Below are 12008 nucleotides of genomic sequence, written 5' to 3'. Positions count from 1 at the left end.
TTTTGACGAGCATAAACAAAACATGAGAACTGGGCTATTAAAATCACACGGCTTTACTTGGCAGGGAGCTGCATGGCAACACTATGGATTACTCAGTTAAAAAACTCTGTTCCTGACATTCTGCTAACACATGGAACAGGCCACTTCAATAAAGAAAGGAAAGCTATGTTAAAAAAACAAACCAGAAAAAGGCCAGCTGTACATTCCTTACACGACTCCAGACGTCTCAGCAGCAGAGTGCCTGCTGTACAACACACCTTTCTCAAGCCCTGGTGGGCTCACTGAACACATTTTGGCATCTCTGCAGCAAGTGGTGATGGAGGTGGTTTGGTGCTTGCTGCAGTTCTTCTCAGCCCTCCCAAGACGGGCTAACGAAGTCCAGGTCTGACAGAGGCAGCATCATCTGAAATAAAATGGGGTGTTTGTTACTGTACTTTGGCTGCAGTTTAACAGAGAAAAACCTTCTTTGGCTACTCCCACAGTGTATAGGGTACAGTTGGGTATAGGTATCAATTAAAAAAAAACAGAAAACAAACACTACTTAAGATATTATCCTGTTGTGAGAGGCTGACGCTCCTGAAACACTTGTCTCTCCAGTTCTATTTGAAGGAAGACAGTCAAGAAATCAGCAAACAAGTTTTGTAGCCCCTATTTTACACCCGAATTCGCTTGCTTCCCTTTCCCACCATTATATGGCAACCACAATGTTTCTGAGAAAACATAAAGCCAAAAAATACCCCTTCCTCATCTTCCCTCTGCTGCTGCTGCTGCTGTCCCCCAACCTTCCCTGCTGGGTCCCTCCGAGGAGCTGCCCATTTAAAGGTGATGGGGCATCCATTTTGAGACCTCCCTTGCTTTCCAAACATCACATTCAAAGAAATAACAATAGACCCTGACATGCAGTGTTTGCTAATTTAAGTGTTTCTCTCCCTACGCTTCCCTCCCTCTTCCCCCACTGCAGAAAGGCTGGTTTGCCCCCCTGCTTACCCACAGGGCAGCTTTGTGCTGCATCTCCCTCGTCCTCCACCTCGTCCTTGCCCTGCACAGGACCCACAGCAGCAAGAATGGACTTGTACAGGTGCTCTGCATGGCTTTCCAGCTCTTCTGACTGCTTTGCAATCAAACCCAGCGTGTCTTTCAGAGCTGGAAAACAAAAAACATGAATGGAGGTGGTAGTAATGTGGTAATTCAATGTCTGTAAGAGCAGAAAGAGAGAGTTCTGCTCACCCAGGCAGAGCTTTTGAAGGAAATGGAGTGTTAGAAATCAATAATCTGATGTTCACCCTGTCAGCATTGTGATGCAGAGTTTGGAGGGGGTGGGAAGCGACTTAGGAAGCTCCAGATTAATGAAGATGCATTATCTTCATTAAATAAGGGAAACCTTTGGGACTGGGTAAGAAAGCCCATCCATAACACAGCACTCGGCCTCTAAAACCCTTTGGTGACTGCAGGTACAGCCCACCCTTTGCAGCCCTTGTGCAGGATGCACCAAGTTACCAGAGAAACTGCTCCACACACACCACGGCACCAGCCAGGCTGGGCTGTGCCCCCAGACTGGCTGCTGACACCAGCACAGGATGCACCGAGTGAAAATGGCGTGTTAAAATCATCCTCTCCTGCCCTGGAAAACAGCATCTCTTCCCAGCTCCATCCACAGCCCAGTGGGAGCTGGCCATGCTGCCTCTGGGATAACCTAGAGGACCCCTAAGAGGCAGGAACATCCATCACCCTTGATGGATGGCAGGGCCCAAGGCCAGGGTCAAGGCATGGTGCAGCCCAAGCACTCGGGAGTAATGGCTTCAAACCTCCACCTCACCTCACCTCCAGGTCTCCGGGCAGCAACAGAGGTGTAAAACCCTGTTCCTTCCCACTGCTGACCCATCCCCAGACATGTGGGGCCAGGAATTTTGGAGGGCAGATGCTATACAAGCATCACCAGCTGCGTTCATGACCAGCCCCACTCAAGCACTCCCTCCTCACCCGGGGAATTTGATGCCATGCAGTCCAGGAGAGCTTCTCCCCTCTCCAGCACGCTCTCCGTCAGGCTCCGGTGGTTGGCCACATCCTTCCTGAACTCCTGGCAAGGAAAGGAGAGGAGCAGCATCGCTTAAAAGGGTTTTTGGAATAGACACAGGTCGCCCAGGGAGCAGTTTCCCCTGAGCAGGTTCCTGGCGCTCCCAAATTTGTCTTTGCAAACCCAATGCACCCTAGACCATTCCAGAGGTGCCTTGCTTCCCACTGGAGAGGGGGAAGCAAAGCCAACACCCACCAGGTAGCGGTGCAGCGATGCTGTCACGCTCCCAGCATCCGGCGAGGGGGGCACCCAGCTGCCGGTGACATCGGCCACGTCGTACAGCCAACAGATCAGCTCCTCCAGCTGGCAGCAAAACATCTACTCAACAAAGCACAAAAAAGGGGTCACAGATCTATTGCTGCAACGGAGAAAAGTCCCCCCCTACGCCACTGTGTGGCAAGAATTGAGGGTCACCATGAAATGCCTGCATGGAGAGGTGCTGGAAGCTGGTAGCACCCAGGCGGAAGGAAGAGGTTGGCCTCTGCCACCTCGCAGCCCAAGAGACACCCTCATCCTCATCCTCCTCACTGGAGCTGTGCAGTTAATTTGCAGTTGCTTTTCCCCAGGGGTTTGTCTCGTTCAATTAAGTGCTTTCATTTATTTTTAAAGCATCTTGGTACGGGATTATTTTTGTAAGATGCTGCATGAAACCCAGGGGCCTCTGCTGGCACTGAAACCAGACTCAAGTCCTGCTCCTGCTCATCAGGGAGTTGCCATAAAGCTGAGCTGCTTTTCCCTGGCAATCTGGGGTGGCAGATACAGAAAAGACCTTTATAAATCAGCAGAGTTATTCCCATGCAAGAGGAGAGGATGAGTTTGCAGCTACGTGAGTGATAATCATTACTCTCCTGCAAACAGCCCAGCATCACTTCCAAATTCATCCCAGCACTGGGGTGGGGAAGAAGATGGAGAGGAAGGTGGGGAGCAATGCCTGCTTGCCAGGGAGCAGAGCACTGGTGGCAGGATGGCCATGAGACATCATTTACTCAAATTATAAAAATTCTCAAAATAATTAGGAAACTCCTCAGTTGCTGCAGCTCCTGCCTCTTCCCTGGTACAGCAGCACTGCAGGATGGGGGGAAGCTGAGAGTCACATCTCCACCGAGCCTGGCCCTGTGATACTGAGCCCCAGGAAAAGCAAGACAGGCTCTTGCTCCATCAGAAGGAATTATCTGCTCCGGTGATCCCCCCTGCATAAATTAGTACCAGCTGCCAGGCAGCACAACATCATGCAGCACAGGAAGCCTTAATTAATTGTGCCATAAAGACCAGGCACGTTTTATGTGAGATCCTCCAACAATAAACTTTATTTCTGGTCTCAGCCTACCTTGACACACTGGACGAGGGACTCGCTCTGCTGGCTCTTCATTGGATGTCCCTTGACCCGTGGTTCATTTTGGTACATCCCATCCAACGTGTCCCTGAGACCGGTCGGTAGATGAAGCCCCCGGAGGGGATCCCTATGGATCCAGCCACACGACTCTGTGTTTTCCCAGCTGGGCTTTCGAGAGCTGCAGGGCTGCCACCGCCCAGCATAACTCTCAGTGTTCCCTCTTTTGTCCCTGCCACTCGCTTCTCCAAAAGGAGCCAGCCCAGATGAAAGGGGCTGCCTGTGACGTGGCAGGTTATGGTGGTCATGCCTGGGCGTCCTTACAGTTAAGGAAAGACTGGACAGAAAATGAGCCAGCCTTTCCAGCTCCTGCAGTCTTGGAGGTAGGGAAAGAAATTCTTCATCCCCTTCCCACTCCTTTCTCAGGGGGAGCATACCTGTGATAGGTAAAAACCTAGCAGTGCTTTTCGCCTGCCCTGTGAGGTTTGGGAAAGGGCTCCCTCTGGAACACCAGCTCCTCCCATCCACAGCAGCGTGCCCAGGTGAACCTGGCCCACCTGACTCCATCCTTACATCCTTAGCAAAACCTCTGGAAGGACGAGAGGAAGTACTTCTTGCAAAGGATGCTTTGGCAATAGGTGAAGGTTCATAGAACAATCTGGCTCCTGAGCAGCCGCTTTCTCCAGGCCCTGGGGTGGAGAATCTCTCTGCAGAGGCCACCAATTCCCAATGTCCATTTTCTCTGCTTCCCTGAGCCTGCCCACCTCGGGGGCCATAGATGCTGGTGGACCTTAGCGTGCCCTCAGGAGAAGCAGAAAAGCTGTCCAGGCCTACTCCTGAGTCATGGAGGACAGGCTCTGGCATCCTTCCCAGCTTGTACCTCGGCTTCAGCGGATAAGCATAATCCAGCAAGTCCTCATATTCTTTGTTGGGGTTCCAGTGGGGCGAGCAACGGTCTGGAGACGGGGGTAAGGAATCCGGGATGGCACAGGCCCAGTAATCGGACTGGTAGGAGGAGACCTCCCGGATGCGCTCCACAGTGGTGCGGCAATCGAGGAAAGGCACCTGCAGGGCCCTGCCTTCTGCTGCTCCCTGTCGGCACCACAGGTCCCTGGTGGCCATGGTGGCCATGGTGGCTGCCGGAGAAGGGACATCCATGCTGGCTGGCAAGCTTCCCGATGGCTCCTCGGAGAGGCCGCTCTTTCCTGAAGACAAAGCAGAGAGGCTCAACATGGAACGACTCCGCAGGGCGCTCCCCGGGGTGGGGGGGGTTTGGGGCTGCAGGAGCTCTGGGGTGGAGGGAGATGAGGATTGGGCTCCCAGACTTTGTCTCCGATGGCCAACAGGGGCGTCGTGGCAGCTGTCAGGAAGGATGTTCTCCTCTGCAGAGCTGCACCGGCTGGGAGGGCTGGATGCCGGATCCCAACAGCCCGATGGCTTCACCTGCTCAAGGACAGGGTGGAAAAGGAAAGAGAGAGAGAGATATGCATAAAATGAAGCAAAGCAACCAGACAAAGACATCCACACATATCCAGGATATGGAGATAAAAGCCCAGCCCTGGACCTGCCATGAGCTGAGGCTGGAAGTGGAGCTCTGTGCTGTCTGTGGGACAGCCTGCAGCTGCTCAGAGCCCAGAGTGGGGCTTGATCTTAAGGAAAGGCATCTCGAGGGCTTGGGAAGCTGCAGGAGTCATTTGGCAGCAAGAGGCATTTATTTAAGGAGCACTGTCCTGAGCGACTTTCCAGCTCTGCGGTGGCAATATGGGAATGGAAGCAACAACTTGGGTGTTGGAGCCCCAGCCTTTTCCCACCACACATCCTAGCCCGGGCAGGGGTGGGCACACTCCGGCAGGAAGAGATGGAAAGCCCTTGCTAGGACAGTCCTGGCAAATAAGTCCCCACCTCGCCTGGGACCTCCCGGTGGTGCAGCAACACCTGCACACACAACCCTCTCACCTGCTGCTCTTCTGAGGAGAGGGACCAGTGGCTGACACGAGGAGGCACATCATCACCAGCAGCACCTCGACAAATCAGCGTCTCTTTCTCTGAAAGGTTTGCTCTTGCTCTGAAAAATCCAGGTGCAGATGCTGAAGACACTGCTGGGTGGCAGCTGGAGTCTCCCTGAGTGACACCAGTGGCCAAGTGACCGTGTCTGCTCATTGTCACATCCATCCCTTGCAGGCTGGGCTTGGCTTCCTCTGCCCCTGAGAGTCGGTGCAGGCTGTCCGTCAGCTCCGGGCTGCCCACCTCCACCTCCGTGCAGTCCCAACTACCATCGTCCTCGGCATTCCCGCTCAGAGAGGCTTCAGAAAGGGATTTTCCCACATCCACGGCCATTAGGATAGAACTTCTTCTGCAAGAGGACACCGAGCCTCGGGCTCTCTGGAACACACAGCACACAGTAAGGGCAACTCATCATCCCCCCTCATCTCCACAGCAAGTAAAGAAATTGGGTTTGCCCCTAATAACAAAGAGCTCAAGCATGATCTGGGTCAGACCCTAAAATTCATAAAGGAGCATCTTGGTGTGTCAAATGGGACAGAGGAAAGAGCAAACCCTCACATCTCAGCAGCGTTATCTGGTTTCAAGGATGTGACACACACAGGGAAAATCTAACTAAAGCCCTGGCCACACTGAGAACTAACTTGGGTTTGTTCTGGCAGAGTGCAACCAGAGTCCTGAATTAATGGCCAATTTCACCAACAGTTTGTGCACCATGAGGTCACTGGGCCCAAATGAGACATCCTTAACTAGGACATAAAGCACCTACAAGCGTGGCTGAGCCCTGGGGGCTGTTGGGGTGGAGAGTTGAGGGTTTTTTAAAGACACAAAAGATTCAAAACCTTGAAATGGAAGCCACCCAGAAGCAAGTAGATATAAAATGTCAGAGTGGGAGGCAGGAGGCTGTAAAACTCAAACCTGCAGCTTCTACCTCAATTCATGAAATTAATTCTTTGTGAAATTAATTAATGGAACTACTTTCTTGGCTGATGACATTTTCCCACGTGCTGTACAGCCAAGCCCAGTGCACCTTGCTGCAAAACCTTTTAACCTGAGGTGTTCCACTCAAAGCCTGAGCTCTGGATGCTCCACACATGGAGATGCTCCACTCCCCCCTCCAGCTCCCCACGCTGGGCTTGAGTGAGGAGCTGCTGCAGGACAACCTATAAACCAAATCAAGGAGACCTAATACGGCCTCTTCCACCAATTCCAGCCCAAACCAGTAGGACAACGCCGGCAGAGTGGTTTTGCTGGGACTCACCCAGCCAGTGCCAACCAAAAGACCAAGGGAGCAGCAACAGCAAACTACAGAGAACTGTAAAAAAAAAAAAAAAAAAAAGAGGAGGAAAGAAAGAATTCCCAAACAATACTTGGAAGTGGGAGACAAGCTGATACTCAGCTCTTTTGTCACAAGTTTTATGATCCACTCCTCTGACCAGCGGGGTTTTCCCACGGGCAGAGCCCGTGCACGGGAACAAAGAGCGGCGGGACGACGCGCCGGGTCTCCAGGGGAAACCAAATCCCCACACAGACAGCTCTGCAGCTGCCTGCCCCCTTCCCAAGGGCCGGTAGCTAAATTCAGCACGGCAGCAGCTGCGGGGAGGACGAGCCTGGGCTCTGCCAGCCCTCTCCCTCAGCCCCACACCTGGAATCCCCCACTCCATTGCTTAACTGCTACCAAACACAACCCCACGCACGTCGTGTTATCCCTAATCGACAGCATCACTCTCTTTCTGCCCCCAGAAAGGTTGTATATCCAAACAAAAATGTGGGCTCACTGAAATAAATGTAATCAATAAACCTACCCCTGTGGCGGGTAGTGATTTAAAAATATATATATATATATATATAAAAGAAAGAAAAGCCTAAAAAGGCATCAAAGCAGCTTGTAAAGTTTCAAAGTGCACACGCAGTAATTAACCATCGACCTCAGTACCTCTTTATTTTTAAAATAAAGATTCTTTAAGAGGAAGCCACGTTGAGTTCAAAGTGATGTTGGACATCTTTATCTCCATCAGATTTAGTGGCTCGAGTCAGGTGTCAGCCAAATTGTTTTAACAACTATAAAAAAACCACATAGAAGCTTGATCTTGAATCTGAAAAGCAAGTCTTAAGCAACATAAAATAAAACTTACAGGTCACGACCCATCTGTTATTTTCATAACCGTGTGGAGGAGGAAAAGGTTGAATATTCTGAACTTAAGATCATTTATTATCTTGTGGAGACAGCATGCAGTGATTTACATTTCTGTGATGCCACTGGTCTTTAAAAAAAAGAGCAAGTGCTGGTTCACAGGTCCATTAAATCTCCAGAAGCTAATTGGAAGCTAAAGAGAAACCAGGAAACCTGCCAGTACACAGGGGTGAGAGTAAATCTGCTTATTTCAGGATTTGTAAGGGTATTTAAAGGGACACCAGGGATCTCACTGCATTTTCAAAAGTCTCTAATTCAGGCAGACGATTTCAATTAACTTCAGGGGGAGCTGGATACAGAACCACACCTGGATGCATAGGAGATGGGGATGTCACACACATCCCACACACAGAACAATCAGGCAAAAAGTCACATTTAACAGCAACGTGCTGTTAAATGCTACTGCCACGACGTGCAACTCTCAACTACACAAACAACTAGAAAACAAAGTTCCTCACCATTTTCCAACAAACCCACAAAAATTCAGCGGCAGCGGCGCACCAAGATCAACCCTCAGGGCAGGAAGAAGCAATCCCAAATCCTCGGGCAGGACTGAAGAGGGATGCACGACCACAGCTTTGGGCGCGGTGGAGACTTTCCACTGGCCTCAAACGCACGGGAAAACAGCCAGAAAACCCCAGCTACACCCGAACCCTCAATTGTCTCGGCAGCGACACAGAAACAGGACCCGCGGGCGGGTTTTTAGAGAAGAGATGAAGACAAGTCGCTGTTTCATTCATTCCAACAGGGGAGGTCCGCAGGGATCTCTCCTGAAAGGCAATCCCTGAGTTTTTTCACGCCGTCAGGAGGGCCCCGCCGGCCCCAGGGCGCCACAAAATTCCCGGCGGACAACGAGGGCTCTATCCCATGGAGCGGCTCCCACCGCCCGCGGGTCTCGCTTGGCTCATGGAATTCGGCGAGCGCAGCGGATGCTGATGGAATTTCCGCCTCCCGCCAGCTCCGCTTTGGCGGGGGAGCATTTTGGGGGCTGTTTTCTGAGACAAACCCACACCGCTCTGGCCTCTCAGATCCCGCGGGATCCGCGGTTTGGGATTTTCCGCTCCTTTCCTCTCTGCCCGAGAAGCCTTCCCGCGGCTGCAAAAAAACCCGGCAATTAACCAAAAAGATAAGAAATCGCGGCAACGACACCAAGGAGGCGGCGCACTCCGGGGTGCCCCGCGCTGCCGGGTGCCGGGATTCCCAAGGGAAAGTCTCCCGGGACCCCCGGGATCACCCCCGGGACGCCCCCCAGGCCGCGCCCCGTCCCTCACTCACCGAGCGACGGCCTCGCCCCGCCCCCTCCGCGCGCGCAGCCAATAGGAGCGCCGGGTGGTGTAGGCGCGAGCGCCCCCGCGGCCCCGGCGGCCAATGGGAGCGGAGCGCGCGGGGCGACCCCGCCCCTCGGCCGGTGCTGACCCCGCTCGCGGGAGGGGCGAGGCCGACACGAGGAGGCCACGCCCCCGTCGACAAGACCACGCCCCCGTCGACCAGGCCACGCCCCCTGCCCCGGCCACGTCCCAGCCCCATCTCAATCCCGGCCTCGCTCGCGATCCCCTTGTCACCGGGGACCTGAGGAGCGTCTCCCGGGTCGCCCTTGAGGTGCTTGTCTCAACTCCGGGGTGTTTACTCGTATCCCATATATTGACCTTCCCAGGCGTTTCCGCGCTGCTCCAGGGGTGGGAAACCGCTAAAATTGGCACTGCGCGAGCCACGGGCGAATGAATCCCGGCATTCTCCAAGCACTGTTCCAGGAGGAGGTGCCGGTGCAGGACCACCCACTGGGGTAGCGGAGGACATCCCCCCCAAGGGGGTCTGTCTCAAGGATGATCCCTGTGGGATGCCGACCATGCCCTGCCCTTGGGGCGGCTTTCTGGGAAGATCCTGGTGCCACACTAAAGCAGGCTGCTCTGGGGGTTGTACCTGGCCAGACCCTTCTTTGGTGGATGGAGCAGACATGTTCCCGTATCCCAGAGAAAATACTAATCTTTCCCATTGTTGCTGTCCGTAGGCTGATTCTGGATTTTGTTTTTTGTCACCTGCTCTGGAGCTTTCCTAGATATCTAGGAATAGCTTATCTATTTCCTAGATAACGCTGAAATTCCCTACATGTCAGTTAACTGATAAAGCGCTTTTTGGACAACATTGTTCCCAGCTTTAGGCCAGGAAGGACCAAAGAGTCACACTCCTTGGTTCTGCAGCATGCTCCAGCTCTGCCACCCCTGTGTTATAGTCCAGATTCCCAGTGGCTGTGGCCTGTTGAACTCAACGGAGCCAGCCCCATTTACATCCCGGAGGTTCTTGCTTTTTCTCCCTTGAGAAACACAGTGGGAATACCTTTTTCAGGGTTGCTTCCTGAAGCAGAGCTGTAATGCTGCAGTATAATGCTCTCAGGAGAACTCACAGCCAAAAAAAAAGCCCAGATCACCTCTGTTCCTGTGCAGTATTTCTGTATTTGGGGTCTCTTTGATCAACGTTGCAGCAGGTCTTCCGGGTGGGCTGCACATCCCTCTGCCTCGGACGCAAGACTTTGGAGAGCTAGCTTTTTGTTGGAATTCACACAGGCAAAGCCCTTGTGAAGGAAAAGCCCTTTAAAATGCTGTTTATTGCTTATTCTCCAGGGAGCCAGTAGGGGCCGTGCTGATGCAGGCGAGTGGGAAGGCGGAAGCACACACGGATGGGTCATGATTCATCCCCAGGCTCGGCTGTTTTTAGCCGGGTTTAAATTACTCGCAAGCTGCCAGACATTGTTCTGGGAGCTGAATAGCACCCGGCTGCGGTCTCGGCCCCGGCAGGAAAGGTTCGTGTCCTGTTCCGCCCCCGATCAAACAAGTGCCAGGATGTCTACGGGAACAGCCAAAGGAGCCGCAAAATCTTTCCCCTCTCTCTCCTTGGGCTCACGCTGAGTGGGTGTCAATAAACAAGGGGGGGAATCAACTGATGGTCTAAAGGAGAGATGATTAAAAAAATTCAGGGAAATAATACCGACTTTATTCTGCTGGCATCTGGCCCTCTTTTTTAGGAACCCTGCTGAAGAGAAACTGGCTTATTTGATCTATAATACAGGGTCAGTCAAACTCCCACCCAAATTCACTCAAGGCTGGCAAAGACTAGCTTGGATATTTTCTTGCTGATTTGGGACCTCGGGATTCTTTCAGACTTCGGTTTTTGCAGACAAATGATTTCTCTGCATCTGTGGATGAAAGAATTCAGCAGTAATCCCCATACCTATGACGTGAACTAGACTTGCTTATGATGATCAGATTTGAAAGCAGTGTATTTCTGGTACATGAGAAGCTACCTTCTTGGTGGGAATATCCATGGTTTTTGTACGGAACTGGATCCATCATGAACACCAGCTGCATGTATCCAGAGTTTTAATATGCCCATAACTGGTGACCTGCTGTTATCCAGAGCTTTTGGCACATTGATTTGTTATTTCTTTCTGCCTTGAATGGTTTCAAGCTACAAGCCAGACAGCCAACACTCTGCCACGAAACCTGAAGCCTGGAGGTGCACCATATGTTCTTGCAGGGCATCTGCACTATCTTCAGCATCAAGTTTCAGTCTCGCAATGCAAATGTCTGGGATGGATGAGATGTCAGCAAATTCAGGGCTTGGACCCAACCTACTTGTTCCCAGAGCATTCAGAGCAATATTAATTCATCTTTTTACAAACTGCTCAGGAATCTGTTTGCTAACCCCTCTCTGAAAGGTGTTTGCAGGTGTTTGTCCTTCTCTTCTTGTGGTTAACAACCTTTTTCTTTTCAGGATTTCTGCATTTGGACTATTCTTGTTCTCCTCTTGATTTTCACTCTTTGGGCCACATTTCTTTGAAGTTTAACACTGGTCCAAAACTCCAGCATGGGCTTGGCTATGATTAAGCAGAACTGGTGTGGTAGTCCACACTTACACACCCTGGTACAGTATCTGCCTTATTCACAGCACGGGGCATGGACTCCTGCTTCTGACTGCCCACGGCTTCCTGCTCCTTAACCTACCATTTCCCACAAGTGTTAGTGCAGTTAATCACTCTTATCTTGACTAATTCTTTCCAGCCTCTGTTTCCCAGACTCACTCTCAATTTTTCTGACGTTGCTATGGATTTCAGCCCTACCCTTTTCCATTTTCCCAGACCTTCTCCAGGTGGGACCTGCAGATTTTCTCTGTTCCAACATTTGTGTCACTAATCAGCTACTTATGGTCCTGGACCTACAGCAGGCCCCTGTGGATTCCAGTCATTCAGCTGGACAGCTGCTCTAGTAATGTCTAAATAAGCAGGTTCAAGCTCAGCCATGTTGCTTTAGCTTCTTTTTAAAGCCATAAGAAGACTTAACAAAAGCCTACAAACTTTCCATCAGTCTTCTAGATCATCATGGCAACTATTGCACTATTACTGAATATTTCCTAAA

General features: G+C 51.7%; 1 protein-coding gene across 8 annotated transcripts; it reads right to left on the bottom strand.

The window, feature by feature from the left end:
* Positions 1 to 35: 35 nt before the first annotated feature.
* Positions 36 to 8946, bottom strand: CEP68 (centrosomal protein 68). Of its 8 annotated transcripts, none has more exons than XM_017818835.1 (9): positions 8058 to 8592; positions 6667 to 6720; positions 5361 to 5786; positions 3402 to 4847; positions 2270 to 2392; positions 1981 to 2077; positions 988 to 1143; positions 542 to 599; positions 36 to 403 (listed from the first exon to the last, which is right to left on the bottom strand). In XM_017818835.1, exons 1-8 carry the CDS (start codon positions 8058 to 8060, stop codon positions 550 to 552), a joined length of 2355 nt encoding a protein of 784 aa, XP_017674324.1. In that variant the 5' UTR covers positions 8061 to 8592; the 3' UTR covers positions 36 to 403; positions 542 to 549. The 8 variants fall into 8 exon arrangements, with proteins under 8 accessions (XP_017674324.1, XP_017674330.1, XP_017674329.1 ...); XM_017818841.1 differs by lacking the exon at positions 8058 to 8592 and adding an exon at positions 6801 to 7323; XM_017818840.1 differs by lacking the exons at positions 6667 to 6720; positions 8058 to 8592 and adding an exon at positions 8875 to 8946.
* Positions 8947 to 12008: the final 3062 nt, after the last annotated feature.

The sequence above is a fragment of the Lepidothrix coronata genome, unplaced genomic scaffold, assembly GCF_001604755.1.
Source record: "Lepidothrix coronata isolate B3197 unplaced genomic scaffold, Lepidothrix_coronata-1.0 Scaffold71, whole genome shotgun sequence".
Lineage (NCBI taxonomy): Eukaryota > Metazoa > Chordata > Aves > Passeriformes > Pipridae > Lepidothrix > Lepidothrix coronata.
The sequence above is the reverse complement of the archived record's forward strand: the minus strand, read 5'-3'. Positions and strand labels throughout refer to the sequence as shown.